This window comes from Micromys minutus (assembly GCF_963924665.1).
Source record: "Micromys minutus genome assembly, chromosome: 6".
Classification (NCBI taxonomy): domain Eukaryota; kingdom Metazoa; phylum Chordata; class Mammalia; order Rodentia; family Muridae; genus Micromys; species Micromys minutus.
The window spans coordinates 12,211,660-12,236,561 of record NC_137975.1 but is presented as its reverse complement, the minus strand read 5'-3'; the positions used below and the strand labels follow the sequence as shown (position 1 = coordinate 12,236,561).

At 35.3% G+C, this 24,902-nt stretch overlaps 1 protein-coding gene across 4 annotated transcripts in view; it reads left to right on the top strand.

The window, feature by feature from the left end:
- Positions 1 to 24,902, top strand: part of PTPN4 (protein tyrosine phosphatase non-receptor type 4) — a 153,233-nt gene that overhangs the window by 72,252 nt on the left and 56,079 nt on the right. For all 4 annotated transcript variants that reach the window (XM_080918095.1, XM_080918096.1, XM_080918093.1 and 1 more), the window contains exons 9-13: positions 2,540 to 2,627; positions 6,533 to 6,621; positions 15,232 to 15,295; positions 17,544 to 17,716; positions 23,512 to 23,580. In XM_080918095.1, the coding sequence (XP_080774221.1) occupies positions 2,540 to 2,627; positions 6,533 to 6,621; positions 15,232 to 15,295; positions 17,544 to 17,716; positions 23,512 to 23,580 (483 nt within the window). The remainder of the gene's footprint in view (positions 1 to 2,539; positions 2,628 to 6,532; positions 6,622 to 15,231; positions 15,296 to 17,543; positions 17,717 to 23,511; positions 23,581 to 24,902) is intronic.

Here is a 24,902-nt window from a genome sequence, read left to right as displayed (position 1 = left end):
TACTGTGTAAACATATTCCCAGGCAGCCTTGTGTCTGCTTAGAGGTTTTGCCTTGGCTATGTGTCATGTGCTAGGGTGACCCATAATCAGTTCTCCTGTGGGATCCCACATTTAAAGAGACTGCTGATTACAGTGTGACACCCTATTTTAAGTTAGCTCTTATGAACTGTCATCAGTTCTCCTGTGAAAGTCCCACATTTCAAGGAGACAGGCTAGCTGCTCAAAGTATCGTAAACTCTACTCCATGTTAGTTCTCGTGAGCTTTTGTTTTTCTGTTGGATAAAAGCAAAACAACTCTGTCCTAATCCCAACTCTAGGTTCCCATAATGACCATATATCTTTCCTAAGGCAAAATGCTTTTGACAACAAAAAAGCATTATCTTTAAATTTGAAATTACAAACATACTTCATGGGAATAAATATACCCATATTTTTCTTTCTTTTTATATAAATTTGCCTGATACATATTGATTGCTTTATGTAACATTGTCAGTTCTTTAACAAAGTAATTTTAGGGGGCTGGAGAGATGGCTCAGTGCTTGTTGCTCCTACAGAGGACCAGAGTTTAGTTAGTTTCCGGCACCCAGATCAGGTAGCTCACAACTGTGTGAAACTACAGCTTCAAGGATCTTGATGCCCTCCCCTGGCCTCCACGAATACCCCTACACATGTGCACATCTCCACACATAATTACATATACATGTAATTTAAAATAAAATAAAACTTTAATTTTAAAAAAGGAAATGTGGGCTGGAGAGATGGCTCAGTGGTTAAGAGCACAGATGAATTCAGTTCCCAGCAACTACATGGTAGCTCACAAAAAAGTGCTTGGCTCCTTTCCAGTATCAGTGATGAGAAGGTTGATATCTGTGCTGTCATAGTTCTCTGCTTTATTGCATGCTAACTCCATATATATACCTGAGGGTGTTAGAAATATATTTGAAATACAGCAGACCTTTTAAAAAGACTATATTTTAGGGTAGCTCTGAAATTTTTGTTTTAAGAATCACAGAAATATTTATTAAATATAAAGCTTAAACCTCAGCTTCTCTATAGAATTGTACTTCTAAGCAGATGAATGCCTAATTATTCCCCATCTGTCATTGTTATACTAAGAATGACATATTTTGAAACATATAGTAAAAATTGTTGAAATGTTAAGACTGATAAATCGAAGACATTTAATGAATACATCATTACTCTAAAAAGTCTCTTGATATTTATGTTGTGCATGTTATAGCAGTGTATGCACAGTATACCCCGTATATTTTACATGAAGCTCTGATGTATAAACTGAGAAATGTTTTAAAGTTACATCAGGAAACAAATGGCTTTGCTAATAGTTATAAGATCAGCTAGAGGTTTTAAAACTTTGTATTCTTTTCCCTTTTTATCACTTCTGACTTGTAGTACTTAGTGGTTTTTAATTGCCAGTGTCTTAAATTTTTTTTTAATTATTATTTATTTAATGTATAGGAGTACACTGTAGCTGTCTTCAGACACACCAGAAGAGGGCATCAGATTCCATTACAGATGGTTGTGAGCCACCTTGTGGTTGCTGGAAATTGAACTCAGAACTTTGGGAAGAGCAGTCAGTGCTCTTAACTGCTGAGCCACCTCTCTAGCCCTTTAAATTTTTTTTAATTCAAGTATCTTATCACTCTTCTTTTTCCCTTCCTCTGTTCCTTCCAATGCTCTGATTACCTCTCAAATTGATGCCCCTTTCTTTATTTCATTTATATTTATGTATTTACGCATAAATATATGAGTACAGCTTGCTCAGTCCATTTGGCTTGTGTTTTTATAATTTCAGGGTTGAACACTTGGATAGTCAATTATAGAATTTATCCCTGGAAAAAATTTTCTCTCAGCAAGCATTAGTTGTTTGTCTAGGAGTGGGCCTCATGACTTTCCCTTTTCTCTGTTAGCAAGTCTATTGGTTAAGCAGCTACATTGTTGGGGTATTGAGAATGAAGCTTTGCTATTGTTTCTAGAAGAGGCACTCTCATAGTAGACTTTGTGGTTTGCTGGCTCTTGAAGTCTTTTTACTCCACTCTTCCTCAATGTTCTCTGAGCCTTAGGTTCAGAGGTTGTGTTACAGATGTATTCAGTAGGGATTGTGTCCTCCCCCATGACCCATTGCTTTTCTGCATTATGGCCTGCTATAGTTTTCTGTAATGGTCTCATTTACTGTAAGAGACAGCAAAAGTCCCTGTTTTATAAGGGGATACGAGCTACAATTACCTCTGGGCATAATAAAAATTTTAGGATGTAAAGCAAAATTATACTGTTGTAGAACAACGATGGTAGTAGGTTCTCTACTACCATAAGGTCTATGGTCTCTTTAGCCCCGCACTCAAGATATATGTATATTCCTGGAAAATAAGAGAATCTGAAAAAATAAATTTATTACAAGTATGACCTTGAAATAAGGTAGATATTACTATATAAAACTAAAGACTCTGTTTCTCCACATAATCTTTTTGTAACTTGTAACTTTTCTATGAATCTAGTTTTTGATCTGATGTTTTCTTTACAGTGGCTTATCTCCTGCAGAAGCAGAATTTAATTACCTAAACACAGCACGTACCTTAGAACTCTATGGAGTTGAATTTCACTATGCAAGGGTAAGTAAAGAAAAATTATATAGATGCTGAGTTAGGCTTCTTTCCTTGGGATCAAGGATTTCAAATTTTTTTGGTGTGTGTATAGTGCTGGGGTGATTGAGCCAGGGCCACAAGTACTTTTATATTTAACCATAAACCTCAATGCCTCAAATTTTTAATTCCTTGAGAAAACTGGGTAAACAGGATAATTTGTGTTTGCTGCTGATATAGTTGCATTAAAATTTCTTACTGAAATAAGTATTCACAATAGCATAAGTACAAGATGTGTGGAAATGAATTGTTTTTGCTTCTTTCAGGTGCTTATGTTACAAAACTAGTGTTGACTGTACGGGGCATTGTTTTAGAATATTTGTTTTGTAAGCAAAAGTTGCCTTAGGGGCAGTGCTTTTGTCAAAATGTTTGCTAATCATGATCATACACAATGCTCTCATGTTGCCAAGGCTTGTCGTTTTGTTTCAAACACTGTCTCATGGTCAAACTTTATTTGTAAAGTCCATGTCGGCCTGTCATGTCTTTACATTTATAATCACTGACTTTTCACAGTGTAACTCTTTTCCTGTTTGAAACATTTTTGTGTTTCAAAGATTGTTATTCTCTGAGCAATATGTATGAAAGGCTGTTCATCATAGGTAGCTATATTCCTTTTTGTGAACTATCGAGATTTTTTTTTTTTTTTATTCTTTCGAAGTACTTAAAGCCCAGCTATTTCAGTAGAATTATGGCCATTGATTGAGTCAGCAGGGGAATTTTATTCCCTTAGATACATTCTGAAGCTGTGTTAGGCTTGTATTAGCCATAAAGAGAAATATGAGCCACATTCTTCCTTAGTTAAATTATTTTGAACTTGCCTCAATACGCAAATGTGCTGGTGCAGAATCCACGGGGAAGTACTCAAAAGCTCTACCCTACAGTGCTTTTGTCACTCAGGGTCTCACCCAGTCAGTCAGCTTCATGGGAATGAGCTCTGTCATTTTTGTTTCACATTTTCCCTCCATTTTTTGAGACAGTGTTTCTTTGTGTACCTTTAGCTTTCCTTTGTATAGCTTTGGCTCTCCTGGAACTTTGTGTAGCTTTGGCTGTCCTGGAACTCTCTCTGTAGACCAGAGATCTCAGAGATCTGCCTGCCTCCGCCTCATGAGCGCTGGATTAAAGGCCTGTGTCACATAGTCCAGGCTTGTCTGTCCACTTTTACAATTCCAGATGGCCAGGTTTCCTTAAGAGTTTGGTATCTTGTAATTTCTTAATTGTCTTTTGGTTTGCCTTTTTTTTTTTTAATGGTTTTTCACTCTCCTTTCATTTTTGGAGTTTATTATTTTTAAACTTAGGGTTTGTTACATATTCTCATTGGTGTTTGTGCTATAGAATCTGTTTTTCTTTTTTAAGAGGAAAGTTTACAACTGATAGAACCACATTTTAAAATTTGGTTATGCTTTAAAATGTCCAGTTAAAATTACATTTGTTGGAGTATCATAAGCAAAAGTGTATTTGAAATAAGAAAGAAGGGGAATTGTTTGCACTCTGTTTTCAAATGGAGCAGTTATTTACAGAGTTCAGTGCGAAACTAGATAAAGCACATACAACTAACCATATCATTAATTATTACTTACTGATGTAATTAAGGTAGTTCTACTTTCCTTTAACTGTTAGATTGTAAAATAATTTCTGAGACGGTACTAAACGTAGAATATTGGGTTAAAGATTTACATTTTAAATGGTCAGTTATTTGGGCACATGTTTATCACAAACCAAGCCAAGCAAAGAATGCTGCACATGGTGGCACATGCTTCTCATCTGAGCACTTGAACCTGAGGCAAGATCACTCAACCCAGGCCAACCTAACAGCACAGTGATGTGATATCTCCAAAAAATTTAAAGGCTAGGAAATGTATTGCTTCTTGTATGGGCATACTAAGACCTCAAAGGATTGTTCAGTAAATATAAAGGGACTTTTCCAAAAGGAAGAACACAGAAAGGAAACTTACTGGGTATCAGAAACAATGTATATTTGAAATAACAAGCAAGGTGAAATTTTGTGCTCTGTTTTTAAATGGAGCAGAGTTATCACAGTTACTTATCTAAAGCCATCTCTAAATATGTTTCAAGCTATTGTTGTGGTAGAGGTGTTTCATGTTTTTCCCTAGATGTCCTGGAACATGTCCTAGAACTCATTCTGTACACCAGGCTGTCCTCAGACTCAGAGGTCTGCTTGTCTCTGCCTCCTCCCAAGTGTATGCTATCATTTCTGGCAGTCGGTGAAATTTTAAGTTAGAAAGAAGCAGGAAAGATTTGTGGGAACCACGAAGGGCCATGACTTTTCAGGTAGCGAGTTGTTTATGTTCAGGTTTTGAGTTTTATAGCTTGTGTGGCTTTGTATTACAACTGCTACATTTGCAATATGGAACAGATTGGTCACCTCAGAAAACTCATGTCTCTGTTGTGCCTTCTTAGTCACTTTTCCACTTACCTTATCCTGTCTCTTGTTGACTGTTGGTTTAGTGTTTCTTTTAAATGAGTTCTTCATATATTGACAGTAGTTAGCTATTTCAGATGAGTGGTTTAAGAAACAGATAAATATGAGAAATGTGTGGATGTGAACTATGGAAGGCTTCACAGAGAAGTCTGTGATCTAGATTAGGGCTTGGGCTCTTTTGGTTAGACAGAAACATAAGGAAGATAAGAAAACTATTAATAAAACATGAAACTATGTTATCACAATGACATCATTAAACTGATGTTGCCTAACTAGAATAGGTTTTACTAGTTAGGAGGAAGATAAGATGGGTGTTAGTACTGTTCAAATGTTTCCATGCCAAGCTAAACAGTTCAGGCATTTTTGTACAGATTTGGGAGACTCTTGGTTCTACAAATGTTCACACCAGATGATTGAACAAAGGCTTTATATTATTTAGGATTTTGTAGAGAAAAAATATTTTAGCAATAACTTTCATGAAGAAAATTTAAAAAAAAAGAAAGGAAGTCTTAAAGCTACAGTTTAAAGGATTTCTTTCATTAATTTGGTCTGGCTTCTGGAAACATGGATTTAGGAGGATAAAATCATGCCATTTCAAGTGAAAGGCAAAACTGTTTCAAAGATTGACATTTCAGAAAAATATTTAAAGTCTTTTCATTCTCAGTAATGCAGAATAGTCTATTTAATTTAGATTGTCATCATATGAAAGTGCTTATACATTCTTCAAAACATAATTCACTTTCTTCTCCGTGGTCTTTGAGTCTCAAGAACAGTCTGCTTAGTCTTCCCATGTTATTGTTAATACACACTGTTAGTTACAGGATTTTTCATATCAGGTAGATATTTTATCAAAGATCCTCCTTGACCAAAATGTCAGTCTTAGTCATAAGAGAAATCTTCAGATTTGTACTTTAAGACTGATTTTTTAAAAAAAAACATTTTGTGTGTGGTATACATGTTATTTATGTGTAGGTGCACTGGAATATGTGTACATGTGTATATAGAAATCCAAGTTTGATGTGAAGAATCATTTTTAATTGATTTTATACCTTATTTATTAAGATAGGATAAAGCCCAGAGCTGCCGACATGTCTATCTCGTCTTGTAGACAGCTTGCTGGGGGGTTGCCTTTCTCTTCACTCCTTGGCAGGTGGGCTGCCAAGGCCACATGGGTTTCTGAGGATCTGAACTCTGGTCCTCAAGCTTGTGCAGCAAGTGCTTTTCTTCTGAAACATCACTCCAGCTTTTAGAGTAGTGAATTTTAATAGTGCCACATTTCAGCTTGTTTTGAAGTTTGCCTTTTATGAGGCAACAACTGACTATTTGGATTTGTAATAAAGTATAATTAACTTCTGTGTTATCTTTGAAATATGTTTTTTAAAATCTAATCATGTTTTAATTATTTTAGAGTGTCATGTATTTATTTATTTTGAAGGATCAAAGTAACAATGAAATCCTGATTGGAGTGATGTCAGGAGGAATTCTGATTTACAAGAACAGGGTACGGATGAATACTTTTCTGTGGTAAGGATTTCTACCAATACTTTTGCTTTTTTTTGTAATATTACCAAATATGATAATTCATATCAAAGTAAATAGCCTTTAAACTGTTTTAATGTTGTCAGCTTACTTATGTGGTACAATTTATACTTTATTTTGCTTGCTGGGTACCTATCCAAAGACAGAAAGACTTACCTCAATATGTCTTCTTAAAAAATTAATTATTTTTAGTTTTTGCATGTTGCTGTTTTGACTACATGTGAGGGAGTTGGGTCCAGTGGTACTGGAGTTAGAGACAGTTGTGAGCAGGCCTATGGGTGCTAGGAATTGAACTTATGTCCTCTAGAAAAGCAGTCAGTGCTCTTAACTGCTGAGTCATTTCTCTAGCCCTCAATATGGCTTCTTAAAAAGCCATGTAGTAAAAGACCATGGCAAGCAAGTGAGCTTCCTGGCAATAGCCCACTGTTTTGCATGGCTGCAGGGGGTACACTCTGGAGACACCCAGCCTCAGAGACTTTATCAAGGATTGCTCCTCGCTCCTGATATACCTTTTCTACTATTATTACATAGCCTAATGATGCCTGGGCGTCAGCCCATCCAATTGGCAGATTTTCTTCAGATCAGCATGAAGAAGATGGACATTCATGAATTACTGCTGTTTAGATGAATTGATTACTTCTTGATTTGATTCAAATGAGTTTAGGAAGAAAGTTTTAAGACGATGGTTTTACTTGTTTTGCCAGAATGACATAATGAAGTTAGAATCCAGAATTGAATATGCCCCCTTTTCATACAATAGTAAGTAAAGGCTTCATAATGAGTGCAGGAACCAGTGGGAACCACAGCTCAGGGAGTGAAGATGAATATAGGAAAGGCAGAAAGAATATGCAAGAGACAGAGTATGGGAGAGCTGCTGGTTAATACTATGCCAGCAATTAGAAGTATTTTCTCTGTGTCTTTCAAAGGCAAGCGACACAAGATATGACCAATTCTAAGAAGATAAACGATGACCACAAATGTTTAAGTAGCAAGTTTATGACACACAGTATCTGTTTGACCATTTGAAGGCTATTTTCTGTAGGCTTGGACAGACTTTCAATGATATATGCCTAAGTGGAGGAACTTAGGGTAAAACACATGTCTTAATTAAAAACAAAGCATATGTCAGCAGACACATTCATGGTTAATCACAAGCAAGACGTCAGCCAAAGTTTAACTTTGGATGTGCTCCCCACATGTCTCCCTTTTTTTATCTATACAAGTCAAAGCTGTCTCAGAAATACTGTGTCCATCTTAGGCAATCCCTCAAAAAATATGGATCTTATCCATCATTGGTACATGTATTCAAGAATTCATGCCCCTGTCTTAGGTTGATCCACCTCTAAGAGACTCTTACCCATCTTTTTAACTGTAAGAGGCACTTTATCAGACATGGAGCAGAAAGTTGTGCCTGTCTTAGGTTACCATCCAAAAATAAAGCTCTTACGCATCATTGGCATGTGAATAATCTTGTATATCTTGTATTGGTGGCCTGTTTTAGGTTGGAAGGCTTCCAAGATTATCTTACCCATCTTTGACTACCGACTTATGCTACAAGCTTGGAACTTTAATTTATGTAACTTTGTTTAGACATCTGTGAAAGCTCTGATGATTTCTTTCAAAAGACTGGGTAATAGACACTCCATAAAACCGATCATAAAGTCATGTCCTGGTATGTCTCTGCTTGTTGGAATGGTAGAGAAGCCTAGGGTTTAGTCACAGAACTTCAGCTGTCTTAGTCCAGTACTGAGAGCCTGGAAGTTCCCTGAAAAGTTGTTGTGTTTATATCATAAGACTGAAGAGCTAGAATGTAATACCAACCCCGAATAATAGAAGCAGCATCTATAGATGAACTCAGTTCTGGAAGAAGCAGGGAAGGCAGGAGTACATTCCTAACCTCTTTACATCTGACTGCTGAAAACCCCTCTATAACACTCTTTAGAGGTATATCCTCAGTGATTCTAAATCCAATTGTGATGATTAATCTTGATTGACAAGTTAATAGGGGTAGTATTACCATGGAAACAAGCCTTTAGGCCTGTCTGTGAGAGACTTCACCCATATGGCTGATTGGGGGAATACCCTTCCTGTGGAGGATTACAGCATTTCATGAGATAGGGGTCCTGGACTAAATAAAAAGATTACAAGCACTGACCATATAATTTTGTGTTGCCTAGCTGTAGACTCAGTGTGATGAGCTGTCTTATGTCTTGCCACCATGCCTGCCCTGCCTTGATGAGAGCCATCTTTGCAAACCATGAGTCAAAACAATCCATTCTTCTTTTATTTTGTTAGGTATTTTCTCACAATAACAGGAGAAATAATTAATATAGATAATTTATACCATGACTGGGGCCATTGCTGTGTTAATCTTGAACTAGTTTGTAGGGGAAAGTGTGGAAGAGATTAGGCATTTGGACTAGAAAAACCCAAAATTCTGTATGCATAACTTTATGGGGTCATTGTGATGTAAGTTTGGAACGTCACAGGTTACAGTGACTAAAAGTAAAAAGCAGAGCAGAGAGATATGAAATATGCAGGTTTGTGAGGAAAGGAGTATGAGCAAGTATAAAACTACAGAAAAGGGAAGTTTAAAGGCAGCTGTAATCATTAGAAATTTGTATCATTAGAGAATGATATCTTCACACTGACTCAATAGGAATGCTATCCCAGAAACACTGAAGACTCCATCTTGTGAAAATGCAAATTCATTTGAAAAAATATATAAGTCTAAACTAAGAATATTACTCAAGGGGTTCCTTGCTCAAAAACATGTTTTCCAGGTTTACCACACAGGCTGCAGGTAAGGTCCATCTTGAGCTGACAATACAACTTTGAAATTTTGTGCTTGTAATACTGGTTTTGCAGGCATTATGATTTAAGATTGAGGAGGCTATGCAGTCTTGTATAATGGTTCCAGAAGTTTGCTAAAGCTATATAGTATGAGGGAAGGCAGAGAGAAGGTGATGTCCAAGTTACCATGGAGACCCCAGGATTTTATTGTGGACCAAGGGATGCCCACTGAAGGAATACTGTAGGAAATGGAGTAAAACTGGTTCAGAAGTCTGTGTATCCTGCAGGCAGCAGAACTAGAGAGATCTGACTGCCCAGCCCTTTGATTCCACATGATTTGAGTCCCTGAAGCCTCACATGGATCTACGGGTTTTGACTATTATCCTTCTACAATTTCTATCTTGCTTTGTTTTGACCTTTGGACTGAAACTACTAACTCTGTTCCTCTGAGTGAATGTAACTTGGTTTCTAAATGTACACATTCATGGTTAAGAATTAGATGAGGATCGAAAAGATTTTCTGAACAGTATTGGGACTGTTAAAGACAATGGAAGTAAGTATTTGGCATGTCTGTCAAGGAGTTTCTACCTTAGGGTAATAAATATTGTTTATCCACCTGTGAGTTTTGACCCCTTTGGCAAATCTTTATCTCCAAAACATATTTACAGTATGATTCATAACTGGCAACATTACAATTATGAAGTAACATAGAATTGATTTTATGGTTGGGGTCACCACAGTATGAGGAACTGTATTAAATGGTTGTAGCATTAGGAAGCTTGAGAGCCACTGGGCTAATTGAACTGGAAAGATTACCATAAATATGGGCAACACAATTCCTAAGGCTGTAATCTTAAACTAAATAAAAAAGAGAAAGCTGAACACTAGCATTCATCTTTCTCATTGCTTCTCACCTGCAGACACAGTGTTCATCTGTTCTTGCTGCCATGACCTCTCTTTCATAATGGATTGTACTCTCAGCCTGTGAGCCAGAGGAAACCCTTCTCCTTGTGTTTCTTGTCAGATGTATTGTCATGGTAATAAGAAAAGTAATAAGAAATATCAGTCAGGTTGGCGCCTCGTAATCCTAGTACTTTTTCTTAGAGATTTATATAGGAGAAACTGAGTTCACTTAAAAAAAGTTTGTTTATAAAATTCATAGCTACAGTGTTCATAAGATAAAATAAAAATGAAAGGATAATTGAAAGAATAAGTTATGGAATATTCACATGCTATAATTCTTCTTGGCATTAGAAAGAAATGGATTATTGAAACAGTAAAAACACACGGATCCTCCTCCTCTCATCTCAATATATCAAACCCAAAAGAATACTTTCTCTTTATGAAATTCTAGAATACATATATTTAAAAAATTGGAAGCAGAAGGAAATGTAAGATGAAATGATAAAACAATTGCATGATGATTGCTCTGTGGTGGTTATGCAGTTAGACAGATTTTTTTAAAAGCTTATTGTTTACCTAAAATTGGTAAATTGTATAAATGCAAATTCTATCGATATGAAAGCAGTAAAACTCAAGATTATTTATTACTTCATCTTACACTTTTGAAATGTTTCCTGTGTAATTATTATCGTGGCATATTCAAGGACAAAAACGTAATTCTTATCTGTAAGTACAGATAAGACACAAAGAGTAATTTTTCTTTTATACTATATGTAAATGACAAAATCATAATTTACCATATAATTTAATAATATATATTATTGACATAAATTTAAATGCCAGTGGTAATTAATTTTCTCTGTGTTTTCAAAGTTCTATATATTAAATAACTTTTGGGGTTTTTGCAAACCGTTGTAAAGATTCTGTCAAGCTACTTAACTTGTGCAAACAGAAAAGAATACGCTCTATGGAATATTGAACTGAATTTGAGATAGCTTTTATAGGATACAGAGAAGGTTTCTCAATTGGACGGGGACTGGATTTTTATGAATAACTTAATTTATATAGGTTCTTTGTGCTAGAAGACTTGATGCAGCATTTTATAGTTGCACATAATAGATGTGTGTTTAAAGTTGGGAAATAATACTCATATGTCCAAGGCTTTATGCAAGAAAATCAAGCAATGAATGTTAACACTGAAACATTATTTAGATTATTTAGAAAATTCTTAGTAACATAAATTTTAAATATTGTTTTCAGTAATTAAATAGATGGGATTTCAAGTTGCTACACTTATTAAGCTCATATCACTATGTGCTATAAAGGATCTTGTCCCAACTATTTTCAGCAGTGCTCGCTACTAAACTTGTGGAAAGGTATTAAGATTGTAAAAGGGACAGAGAACTCAGCTTTCTAATCAGACAAGTAAGGTCGTCACTGTCTTACTCTCACAACAAAGAGAGACTCAATAAAAACAGAAAATCAATATACTTTGGGTTTGTCAATAGTTGGGGACACTGAGTAAGCTCCTTTGAGAACTGTGGACAAGTGACTACAGAGTTCTGACTGTTGGGAGTGCTTAAAAGGTGGCTGACTGGTTGCTGGCTGGCAGAATCTAGACTGGTTTGAGAAAAAAAAATCTGGGTGGCCCATCTTGTGAGAGTCTTTAAACTTCATGAATTTATGTGCCAGGTGTCTTTCGAGACCTAAGGGGCACAGGCCAGCATGCCACCTTGTCTTCATTCAGGATTAAACCAGATTCCCCAGCTCACCTCTTAAAGGCCCTGTCCACAGAAGTCCTGTGCAATAACAGGATTACAACTGAGAAGCAGCAAGGAAAGCAATTTAAAAGGATGTATAGAAGCCCAAAGATAGCAAGAAAATCAGGAATAAGGGCACTAGAAGAACCTAAGAGTAGCCTTTTGTGAGGTAAACATGAAGTTTCAGCCAAGGAATGTTTATCTGGGTCCTTTTATTCAGTAAATTATAACTGGATTCAACTGCACATTTCGAGAGATTCAAAGTCAAAGGGAGTATCTTGAAAGAAGAAAAACACTGAAATACCTCTTTTTTTCCCCAGAGAAATAAAGTATAAGAATTTCATGGAAAAAAAAAATTGCATGGCACTTGTCTTTAGAAAAACTATGACATATTTGCAAGTATTCCAAGAAAAAAAAAGCGTTATCAATTTAGTCTATAGTTATATTTCAGAATCAAGAGAAGAGTAGGTTCTCAAACAGAAATAAAAGCAATCTTTTACTAGTTAGCCCTTTTTGTGAGGGACGCTAAACTAAGTTCTTCAGAAAATACAACAACTACCCTTGACATTGAAAAAAGCAAATTAATATAATCAGTGTTTGAGGTATGGTCATGTAATACAACATTACTCAATCTAATTTTGAACCATTTTCCTTACCTACGAAAGATTGTTATGAACCACTTTCTATCTCTTGGCTTTTACCACCAGCCCTAATCATATGTCTAATCTGGATATGCTAAAATGAGGAGGTACTGTGTGCTTGAGTGATAAGTTTATCATATTTTGACATTCATGTAAAGAACATATATCATTTTTTACAATTTCTCAGCAATACTCTATCCCTTAGTTACATACCATTTTGTTTCACAACTCATCAGTCGTTCCCTTTGGCTGTTAAGACTCTAGGGTCCAGCTGCCTTTATTCCCAGCACTGGGGAAGCAGAGGTAGGCAGAGCTCTGAGTTCAAAGCCAGCCTGGTCTACAGAGTGACTTCCAAGACAGCCAGAGATACACAGAGAAGCCCTATCTCAGCAAACAAACAAGCAAGCAAACAACCCAATGGCACACTGCATGTTTGTGTAAGTGTTGGCAGGGAGCATAGACAAAGGAGTAGAACTTCTGAGTTTTCTAAACTTTTTCCTCGTGCTGTACTATCACCTCTCCTCCCTATTTGGGGGGGGGGGGGGTTGTCCATGCTGCACTGATTTTACTCTTCACCCAACCATTTGTTGTTTGTCTTATGGCTTAAAACACCTTGGCGGGTGTGTAATGATACCCCGTGTTAATTTTAATTTGTATCCTTTTATGATTGATAATGTTGAACATATTTCCATGAGCTTGTTGTTCTTTCATCTGTCCTCTTAGATGTACCCAGATGGGAATAAAAATGTATATGTATACTATTCACAAGAGATACAAACTTAACATAAAGAGACAGGTTGGTCTAATTCATTATAAAAGATTAATCAAAGGCATGGAAGCCAAAGTATTACAACTATCTCATTATACAAAATGAGCATTAATCATTGCTTGTTAGAATACATTTATAAAAAACAGAAGTCATACAAGTAGACTTTTGCTAGAGATCATCACCCGGTCATTGTTGAAATTTGTCTGTTCATTGATGTATTTTCAGCATTTGCAAAATGAAGATGACTAGAAATTAGATTAGGTTTTCTGTCTTATTCCTTTAGAAAGGAATGACACTTTGTATTGTTTATGTTGCTTGTGTAATGTTTTGTTTTTACTGGTGATATATTCATTTATGAATATGTATATCTTTGAAGGTTACAAATGTTTACTCTCTTCTCACAAACATAGGCAGTGTTCAACCCACTCTTCTTTTCACATTCTAAAAGATACTCTCTGTCTTATGAAAAAATAGTGTATCCAGGTTCTTTTATTTCTATGTGGTGAGGACACAAGATGTAATAGTAACCTAAGAAATTTCAACCCTGTGGCTTGGAATTTGGCTCAGTGTTATAGCATTTGTCTAACATGTATAAAGTCCTAGGTTCAATTCCCAGCAACACAAAATAAAGTTCAGACCTAAAACCTAAGCTTATATTTTCTCTAGTTTAAATGGTTCTGCCTTAGTTGGACTGGAAGTGATTGAGATTTTCAAAGTTTATTCTCTAAAAGTAATCACAGCTTCTTAATGGATATGAGTATGAGTCAAAAAAAAAAATCAAAACTTAGAATTACTGTGAAAATATTAAAAATGTTAGAAAATTAGGTTCCAGATCACATTAAGATTTAGTCTCTCTGGCCTTTTAAGTATCATGGGCCCCAAAGTCTGAGAATTGCTCTTTATATGGTTATTACAAGGAACCAAACCAGCTTGAGTTATGGATCATATAATAGAACATTGAAAAATTAGTGTTATATAAGTTGCATAGTTTTAGGCTGGCATGGTGGCCACCCAGTAGGCAGAACCAGAGAAAACTGGTCTACACAGTCAGTTCCAGGACAGCCAATGCTATGTAGTGATTCTATCTAGAAATAAACAAATAAAAATAAGTTATATATCTTTTTAAAAAGGTAACATGTAAGGGTCAGATAATTATAGTTTTAAGATCAATGTTTTACAAAACTCTGAAATATTACGTTTCCTCTTTTGCATGCTTTTTTTATGTTAAAATATTTAAACATTATTTATATTTGTTGAGATTTTAATCTTTGGTGAATATTTCTGAAAATAGAAAATTAGGAAATACACAATTCATAGTAGATATAGTTTAACAACAATGTTCTCAGCTGATTACCTAGGTTTTCTTTAGTTATATAGGAAGCATCATGTTTTACATTATTAAAGAATATTTGATATGAAGATATTAGTGCACATTAAATTTAAGACCATGGCTACCCACCTGTGTGTGCATAGACAGCACTAATTGGATTTGCGGTTATTAATAATGAAAACAAAAATTAAAAGGGTGCCACAAAGTTAGGAGGGAAAAAGGATGGTAGCATCAACGTGAGTTGTGGTTAATGGGGGTTAATAGATTGATTACTATTAATCCTACAAATGTATGACACTTTGAAAGCCAATAAAATATAAAAATACCTATAATGCCTCCAATTTTTGAATATTTTCTTCTTTAGCAGTATTTTGAACACTCCAATTCTCTTTTATGCAGGTTGAAGATTGTAAAAATTTCTTTTAAATGCAAACAGTTTTTTATTCAACTTAGAAAAGAATTGGTGAGTATTGATTAATAATTATTGATAAAAATAAAATATTTTAAGATTGCCTAGCCTTAGGCAGGGGAGATGGCTCAATTTGTATCGTGCTTCTTGAAGTGCAAGGACTTGAAATTGATGCCTAGAACCCAAGTAGAAAAGCTATACTTAAAATTCTGGCAAGACTATGACAAAACAGCAGCAGCTCCAAACTTCCACTTGTGAAGCTTCACCTCTTAGGACACTTTAAATTCATTGTTTACAAGTTTCAAATACAATTGCAGTGTCAAAAGTACATGCGCAGTGTTTGAAACAGTGGTTTAATAGGGAGGCTACATATTAGACAGTGTATACACACTTTAAAACCTTACTGTATTATATTCTTGTCAGGTATTCTGTCATCTCATATAATATTTATTGTATATCATACAATATGTAAGCTGTCACTACATACAAACAATTGTAAGTGATACATCAACTTTCTAGTAAACAACAAATTATGCTTTAATCCTTTTGCCTTCCGATATGAAACTATATTTTTATATCTGAACATTTTATCAGGGCTTAATTATGAAAAATATTTTCCTGATGAAAATATTTCTTGAATGAAACATAAAAGAAGCTTTTAGTGATAATGATTCATTGTTTCAAACTGATAACTCTTCAAAAGAGAATGACATAGCAGTGTCTGTATATATAGTAATATGCCACCTCAAGTCCTTTCATATATACGTAATCCAACAGAAAAATATGCCAGTGTTTTGAATACCACTTCAGTGACAGTATCTTCATGGTAGCCAAATACTGATAAGGCTGAGGCGAGAAGGTTGTGAGTTTAAATCAACCTTGGCTACACAGTGTGAAGGCCTGTTTCATAAGCTAAAATAAGGTAGACATGGCGGCCTAAATCTCTAATCCCTTTATTTGAGAGGCTAAGGTAGAGAGATTGCCACAAATTCAAGGCTAGCCTGGGCTGAATGCTTTGAAAAAAAAAATCAGTATCCAATTTTCCATTAACCTTAGATGTTGAACCTTACTAAAGTCATCAAGGAGAGGTACGTGTTATAACCAAAATCAAAACAGTGAAATAAGAGAAACTGAAAATAAATGGGGTGGCACATGCTTATAATGCATCACCTGAAAGACTGGCAGTGGGGAGAGTATTCAAATCCAACCTGGACATTATAGTGAGTGTCAGGCCAGCCTAAGGTACAATGTGAAATGCTGTCTCAACACGCAAATGAACACGTAACAAAACCAGAAAAATCACTGAGGTTGGTGAGTATATGGAACACACACTATGGTTGAGAAGGGTGTATTAACTAATATATATGTGTGTGTGTGTGTGTGTGTGTATATATATACACACACACAGAATGTACATACATACACCAACACTAAGAATGTGTACATACAGCGCTCTTCTATCCCTAATTGGGAAATACAAATATGTATAAACAGTAAATTAGGTAAACTATTGTGTATCTATTATATATAATATATACATATTGCAAGCACACACACCTACGCATGCACACACACAGACACACACACACACACACACACACACACACACACACACACACACACACACACACGATACTCAAGAGATGTATGTTTTGGTATAATGTAGCTTATGCCCCCCCAAAAGCTATAGAATTATTCTATTCTAATGCTAGTCAATTTCTAGTGTGATTTTTCTAATAATGCTTGGGATGTTGAATATTTTTTTAAGTTATTCACATCATTATCCAGTTTTTTTTTAAAGATGTGTTTAGTTTATGTATGTGAGTACACTCTCACTCTCTTCAGTTACAGAAGAGGGAATTGGATCCCATTACAGATAGGTTGGTAGGAATTGAACCCTGAACTCCCAGAATTGAAGTCAGTGCTCTTAACCACTGAGACATTCCTCCAGTGCCAGAGTATTCTTATTTTTATTCAAGGCAGAATTATAAATTGTGGATCTATACTAATTTAATTTGTGTTCTGGGATTATATATTGAAGCAGAATTATAGCTAATAAAACTTGACAATATTTATTTGAAAATAGTAAAAATTTTAAAGTTATTTCAAACTGTCAGAGAATATAAGTATATAAAAGTTGAAAAATCATGTTATAAATCTTTTTATTTATTTCACTGAGCCTTTGTTAAATAAAATCCTTGAAGGAGATTAGCGCTTGCAAAGCTGGCACAACTTACCTGTCAAAAGCATTATTCTATCCTGACATCTTCTCATTTCATCTAAAATTTGTCATTTAATACAGCATGAATCTAGAGAAACATTACTGGGATTTAATATGGTGAATTATAGAGCGTGTAAAACTCTGTGGAAAGCGTGTGTAGAACATCATACATTCTTCCGCCTGGATAGACCACTTCCACCTCAAAAGAACTTTTTTGCACATTATTTTACATTGGGTTCCAAATTCCGGTACTGGTGAGTACTACTTTTATACTATTTGTTTTGTTTTGTTTTTCTGGTGTTTAGAATAAGGATCTAGGTTTAGAGAGACAAGTCACGGTTTAAGAGCACTGGCTTCTCTAATAGAAGAACCCAGGTTTAATTTCCAGCACCCACATGGCATCTCACAGCTTTCTCTAACTCCAGTTCCTGGGAAATTTGTCACTCTTTTCTGCCCTCACAAGCACCAGGCATGGATATGTTACACAAGCAGATGTATTATATTGCAGATGAGATATTCATACAAAAAAGTAAAATTTAAAAATAAATTAATTAAAGATCTAGATACGATGCAGTATAATCATTGTTAGTCACCGAACCCACAAAGTCAAAATTTCCATGGAATTCTTGTCTGTGTGTCTGTATCAATAAGTCCATGATGTTTTGTGATACACAGTACACTCGGTAACCATGCCTTTGGGTTTAATAGAGGTAATTATTTTGTAAGTAATTAGCCACATTTGGATAGTTATAATCCCAACAGATTTTATAATTCCCAATGCATTTATTACTTACCTGAAAATGTTTCTGCAAGATATATTAATTTCTTTTGTAAAAGCCAAGATATATTTTACATAGTATATAATTTTTTGTTTAAAAATCCAGTTTAGCATTTTTTGGAGCTATCCTACCTAAGAGTTCAAAACAGCAATTATGCAAATAAGCAAAAACATGAATTTGAGCAATAACCTCAGATCCTGACATTTTCCTGGGATTTTTTTCATTTTGTCTATAATACAACATAAATTTTGAGAAATAACTTTAGCTAAAATTGTCCCTTAATCCTTTTTCCTTTATTTTATGTATATTGGTTGCTTTCGTCTGTGTGTATATCTGAGCATTGTGTGTGCAATGCCCACAATGCTGGGAGAGATCCCCTGTATTTGGGATTATAGGCAGTTATGAGTGCTAGAATGGGTGCTGAAGATCAAACTTTAGTCCTTTAGAAGAACAGGCAGTTCTCTAAACTGCTGAGCCATCTCTCCAGTCCCCCAAAATTTATTTGACTTGTTCTCTAAGTTTTATTTACTGATACATAATTAGGTATGGTGTGGCCTTTGGCATTTATGCAGTATGAAAACACCAGATATATCCTCAGCTTCAGATGTGTATCATGTTCTTGTATTGAGAACGTTCTTAACTCTCTCTACTATGCAATTTGAACTTTATAATTAACTGTTATCACAGTTGATCTCCTGTGCTATAGAATGTGAGAAATCATTTTACCTATTCAACTGTGCCTTTTGGCATTTGTTGATTTTTTTTTCAATACTCCCCAAGGCAAAAATGTTTGGGAAATAGGTATTTGTAGAAACCTTGATTGGTCCTATCTGCAGAATTCTAAAATGACATATAAAAGCTAGTTTTGAAGTGGAATCTAGTAAGACTCATAAAGGAAAAGTTACTGGTGATCTAATAATACAACTGATAATCATTTTTATCTCATTTTTGTGCAAATATGATTTCTCATCTCTGATATTTTATGTTAGATGAAATTGTTATATGAAAAGATAAATGCATAGAAATACTTACAAAACATTAATAGTATAAATCCCAACATTTACAAATGCTCAGTTTGTAATACTAGTCAAAACAATACAATATATCACTTAAAATATGTGCTTATCATCCCAAGGGGGGAAAATGTAACTAACTATAGGAGTTTAATATTAACCATGAAATAGGTTTTTTTAAAACCCAAAAACAAATCACAGCAGATTTTTAAGGAGCTTGATAACATGCTTTATCAAAGCTTTTTCTGATTTTCTAAAAGTAGTATTTAGAAAGGTAAATTGACAGCACTTGACAATTTAAAGGTTAAATAAACTGAAGAAGAATGTGTCAGGTCAATGGTGACAATCAAGTAAATGCAGAGACTATTGGTACCAACTTAAATTCTCAGCAGGGACAGAAATCTCCAGTCCCCTCTCTGAATTAGAAGACATTGCAAACCCTAAAGACATTCCTTAAATGTGTTCATTTCCTAAATGACCAGCAGTGCAAAGACACACACAGTTACATTCAGGCTACAAAGAAATAAATAGAGTACTGCAGGACTTTCTTTGGGACTACCAGCTCCTGAATAATGGCAGGAGACTTACATTTATTATAAATGCTTAAGCCTTATCGCTAGGCTTGTTCCCAACTAGTTCTTAACTTACTGACCATTTATTCTCAGTTCTGCCAAGTGTCTTGTTAGTTACCTGTCCTTCTTAGTCTCAGCCTACCTCTTCCTCTGCACTTCCCTGGGGAATCCTCCTTCATTTGACTCTGTCTCAGCTTCCTGCCTTTGATATAGGCCATCAATGTTTTTTTTTTTTTAACAAACCAATCAGAAGGTGAGAGAGGGAATGTTTACAAAACACTGAGACAGGTGATGCCTAACAATATTAAAGTCCAGCTTATAATCATCTCTGCTTATTCAGAAATTAGTATTTAATACAGAAAGTGTTTACACAGTGCATAAAACATCTTTCCAATAATAAAGTGCAGTGAACAGCCTCCTGTTCCAGTTCAAATAGGTTTCAGATAAAATGAGAGAAAAAATGCCAAATAGGTTACTTGGTCAATACAACATCCATTGGAAAACACCAGATATGATGAATGTAAATAGAAAAGACAGTTGAAAAAAATTATTTGGAAAAAAAATCACCACTGAACAAGAAGGAACTTTCTAGTATATAGATAGTAATTTAAAAACCATTCCTAACAACAATGCATAGCATTCCTCAGTGGGAGGCACAAACTACCATAGTGGTTTTTCCAGGAGAAAAACTGAACACTCCAGGAGAGTGAACTCATGTCCCATGACTTTGTGGCAAGCACTCAACTGTCCCTGGCACCTTTCCAGTCCTTCTTGCTTATACTACATGCCAAATAGAATTTACCAGTTATTCTTTCCGGGCTAATTTCACTTTAAAGAAAGTTTTTTTTTTAATAGTACATTTAACTTATTTACAAGATAAGCCAATTGAGACTTTTTTTTTCCTGAACAAACATTGGTAGTTGATGTATTTTATTCCATGTAAGTTGTTGGCTTTATTGTTCTAAAGTTTCCAATGACTCTCATTATCTTTTTAAGTCTAGAATCTATAGGGCATGGTACTTTAATTCTTCATTTATTTATTTGGTTGGTTTTTTTTTTTTTTTTTTGAGACAGGGTTTCTCTCTGTAACCATGACTGTCTGGAATTATTTCTATAGACCAGGCTGGCTTCAAACTCACAGAGATGAGCCTTCCCCTGCCTCCCGAGCGTTAAGATGAAATGTGTATGCCACCATCGTCTGGCTGCTGCTTTCATTCGTGCTTGTATGTTCTGTCTCTTGATCAGTCTTGTTAGAGTCTCATCACATTGGATTATTTTTAACAATTTATATGCCAAGTAAACTTTTTCTTCAGACTTGTAGAGCTCAGTTCTAAAATGAGATGAGTACGGAAGTGGCTGAAAATATTATGCAGCCAGGTTTTGATAAGTTTAAAGCTAACATAGTAGACATTATTCATTATGCAAAATCTCTAGCATTGTAAGATCTCTGAATCAGGAGTTGGAGAGTGTAACTCAGTGCTTGAGAGCGCTTGCTGCTTTTTCAGAGGACCTAGATTTGTTTCCCAGCATACACTGTCTGTAACTATAGTTCCAGGTTTCTGTTGTTCTAGAATTAGTGTGCCTTCTTAGTAGGAAATAACTGTACATTCAGAGTTTAATAGAAGAAAAAGCTCTTAAGCCAGGCGTGGTTGTACATACCTTTAATCCTACCTAGCACTGTGGAGATAGAAGGAGGTGGATCTCTTTGAGTTCAAGCCCAGCTTGGTCTACAGAGAATTCCAAGACATTCGGGGCTACACAAAGAAACTGTCTCAAAAAAATCTAGGAAGGAAGGAAAAGTTTCATAGGAGTCACATAAGACAACCTGTGTATCAGACGTCTGTTTATCTGTCAGATAACTATCTGTTCTATTTTTCTTTCCTAGTGAAAGGTATCTGGTCCCTCTACACCAGTGGTTCTTAACTTGTGGGTCAGACACTGTTCACAGGGGCTCTTTTTGATACTTTAAGTAAAATGAAATTAATTCAGAGACTTGGTTACATAAGCATTTAAAAATAAAACAACAAACACACAAAAATGGGGAGTAAGTGTGGAGGGGTGTTTATTGAGAACCAAGTGTGCACGAGGAATAATTAAGGGTCACATTTGATCTGGATTCCCTGAACCTAGACACGTTACTATGCTTCAGAAACTCTTTCATGGTCAGTCCAGGTGGTCCTGGCCCTGTCAGAGCAGTACTACTTCATCAAGATGCTATTTCACTACCCCAGCATTTGCCAGTGCCTGCTTTGCATTTCTTTCACTTTTCTGATCCTTTATCTACACATTGTGAAGGCATGACCTAGTAGAAAGCTAAGTAGAAAGGAATCTAGAAAATGGAGTGTGATTACTTACAGCCTCATATGTAACAAAGCACAGAATGGGCCTGTGGTAGTCTACTGCACATCAGTGCTTGGACATAAGCCATGTATGTTTATAGTGTCTGTGATTATCATTCTTGTTCTTAGCTTTAGAATGTATTGGATGCATCTTTTAATTATTAATGTTAATACTCTTGCAAATGAAGTGGGAAAGGTAGGATGACAAAACCTGTACATAGTTCTTTCTCTGATGGATATGCCTCATGGTAAGCAGTGGCCAGGAATATTAATGTTACTGTTATACTTAAGATATTAAAATATTGGCTAGAAAGTAGAGCTGGGAATATTGACGAAGTTTATTGCTTTCTTAACTATTTACATACATGCTTACTGGTATTCTGTATATCCAAGGGATTAAATGCATTCAAACTAATGAACCTGAATATTTGGCCTCCATAGAGAAGGAGATATATTTTTTTAAGGAAATCTCACATTTAAAATAAAGTTTCTCATTTTTCTATTAAATATCAGTCATGCCATTTATTTCAAAATTACTTATATTTGTTATAGTAATTTGGTCTGAAATTTGCTTATGTGGCTTTGGGAACTTGTATCTAACCACTTTTATATACATTAAATATCTATTTGTAAATGGTTCTACTTTCTGTAATAGAAGTTTATGGTAATTTACAACTCAGTAACAGGTTGGTTTTACAAATCCTCTGAGAACTACTCTTTCATTAAGACAATTGGCTGAGTATACTGATGTACTGTGGAGGAGAATCAGAATCAGAATGTCCTCTGCATGGAGTGCTGTCTAGGCAGAAACAGTGCCCAGCATCCACAATATTTCTGACTTCATTTCTTTCATAGTCAAAACCCTGGCATTTCTTGTATTGTGGCCAAAGCAGTTTCTGAACAGTCTTCATATCTATAATAGTTGGTATTCATATCTATAATAGGAAAGGGAAAAGAAGTTATCCAAATTACCATGTAGTTCTGCCCCATCATTGAGTAACAGAGGCATCAGCTAACTCTCTTCTGTTAGGGTAGGTCAGGGCCATAGAGCTTGATTGACTCAGGGCATTTCTGACTTTCCAGAGGCCATTTTAGTAGGGCACCACAGGAAAGGAGTTCCTGTCATCAAGCATGTGTCTATTGACACATCTTGGTTTATTAAATTGAGCTTCATCTATTTGGGTGGAACTGGAAAGTAGTCCAGTCTTTCCTTCTAACTCTGCTGCTTTTATTTTTTGTTACCACAAATATCTTGTCGCTTATAAAATTATAGTACAATCATGTTATATATTGTAATTTTTTGTTGTAGTCCCCTTTAAGATGTTATGCATATTTATATATTTCAGTGGGAGAACTGAAGTCCAGTCAGTTCAATATGGCAAAGAAAAGGCAAATAAAGACAGGGTATTTGCAAGGTAAGTCAATTCTGTTTTGGCATATGAGGGTTTTTTTTTTTTAATTGACATTTTATTGTATGATGTGTGGCAGAGAAGGTGGTGACACACAAGACATGTATGTAAAAGTCAGAGTAAAACTTTTTACCCAAAGTTCTTTCATTCCATTAGGTGGGCTCAGGGTTGAGTTTGCATTGTCAGGCTTGGCAGTGTGCACTTTGATTTACCACTGAGTTATCTCACCAGTTCAACAGAGATTACAAATGGGGATGGAATACATGACTCAGTAGTTAAAATGTCTTGTAGAAGATGCAGGTTCAATTCTTAGCACCTACATGGTAGTACACAACTGTGTAGAGCTTTAGTTCAGGGGATCTGATGCCTGCTTCTGATCCATGGACTTTTGCATGCATTTAGTGTGCATGCACATACTCAGTTTACCCACATACACATAAAATAAACACTTAAAAATCATTAGAAATGTTTTCTAAATGATATACTATGTTGATGAAATGGAAACTAGTTTGTCTAGTGCCTTGCTTCTTTTTTTAAAAATTTTTAAGAACTTTAGCCATGTATTGAATACAGTAGTTTTGAGTAGGCTAAATCAAGTATCACTAATATGTTTTTCTACTAGAAAGTTATTCTCTTATTACGCACTTTTGAGCAATGTATGTAATTTATATAGTTATTAAATTATGCTATTAAAAGATAAGGTGCTTTTGAGTTGCCTTTTTAAAGTATATATTTATTTTTGTTTCATTAAACTTTGTGAGGGGCAGTTTGTTTTTTAGAGACAAAACTGACACAATCAAATTAACATTTCAGATTAATAGTTAGGGATAGAGAATGGGTTAGCAAAGTATGGGTTTGATACCTAGTGACTTAATTGCGAGATAATCGCAGTAATCCAAGTAAAAATAATAAAAGACCTTGACCAAACACTGATGGAGAACAGGGAACAAATTTGAGGGACCCAACATCAGCTGCTACTGACAGATGGCTGAAGGCACAATGAGACAGGTGTTTGTTCCTGTGGAGAAAATGAAGAGTTGTATGTCTGGTATCTACTATTGTTAGAAAACTGGAAACCTTTATGAAGAGAACAGGAAAATTTTACTGGGTCAAAAATCCAAAGGTCCTTTCAGCTTTGTATTTCTAGAAGAAATAGATTTGTGTTTGGCTTGTTTTTATCTCTTTTTCTTCCTCCCAACATAAGAATTGCTCCCTGCTTCTACCAATTAGTGATAGATAATTCATTATATTCTAAAATGCAGACTGTTTCAAATGGCTTGAAGACTAACCATCATCCAGAACAAACAACCCCCTATCAACTTTTTGGC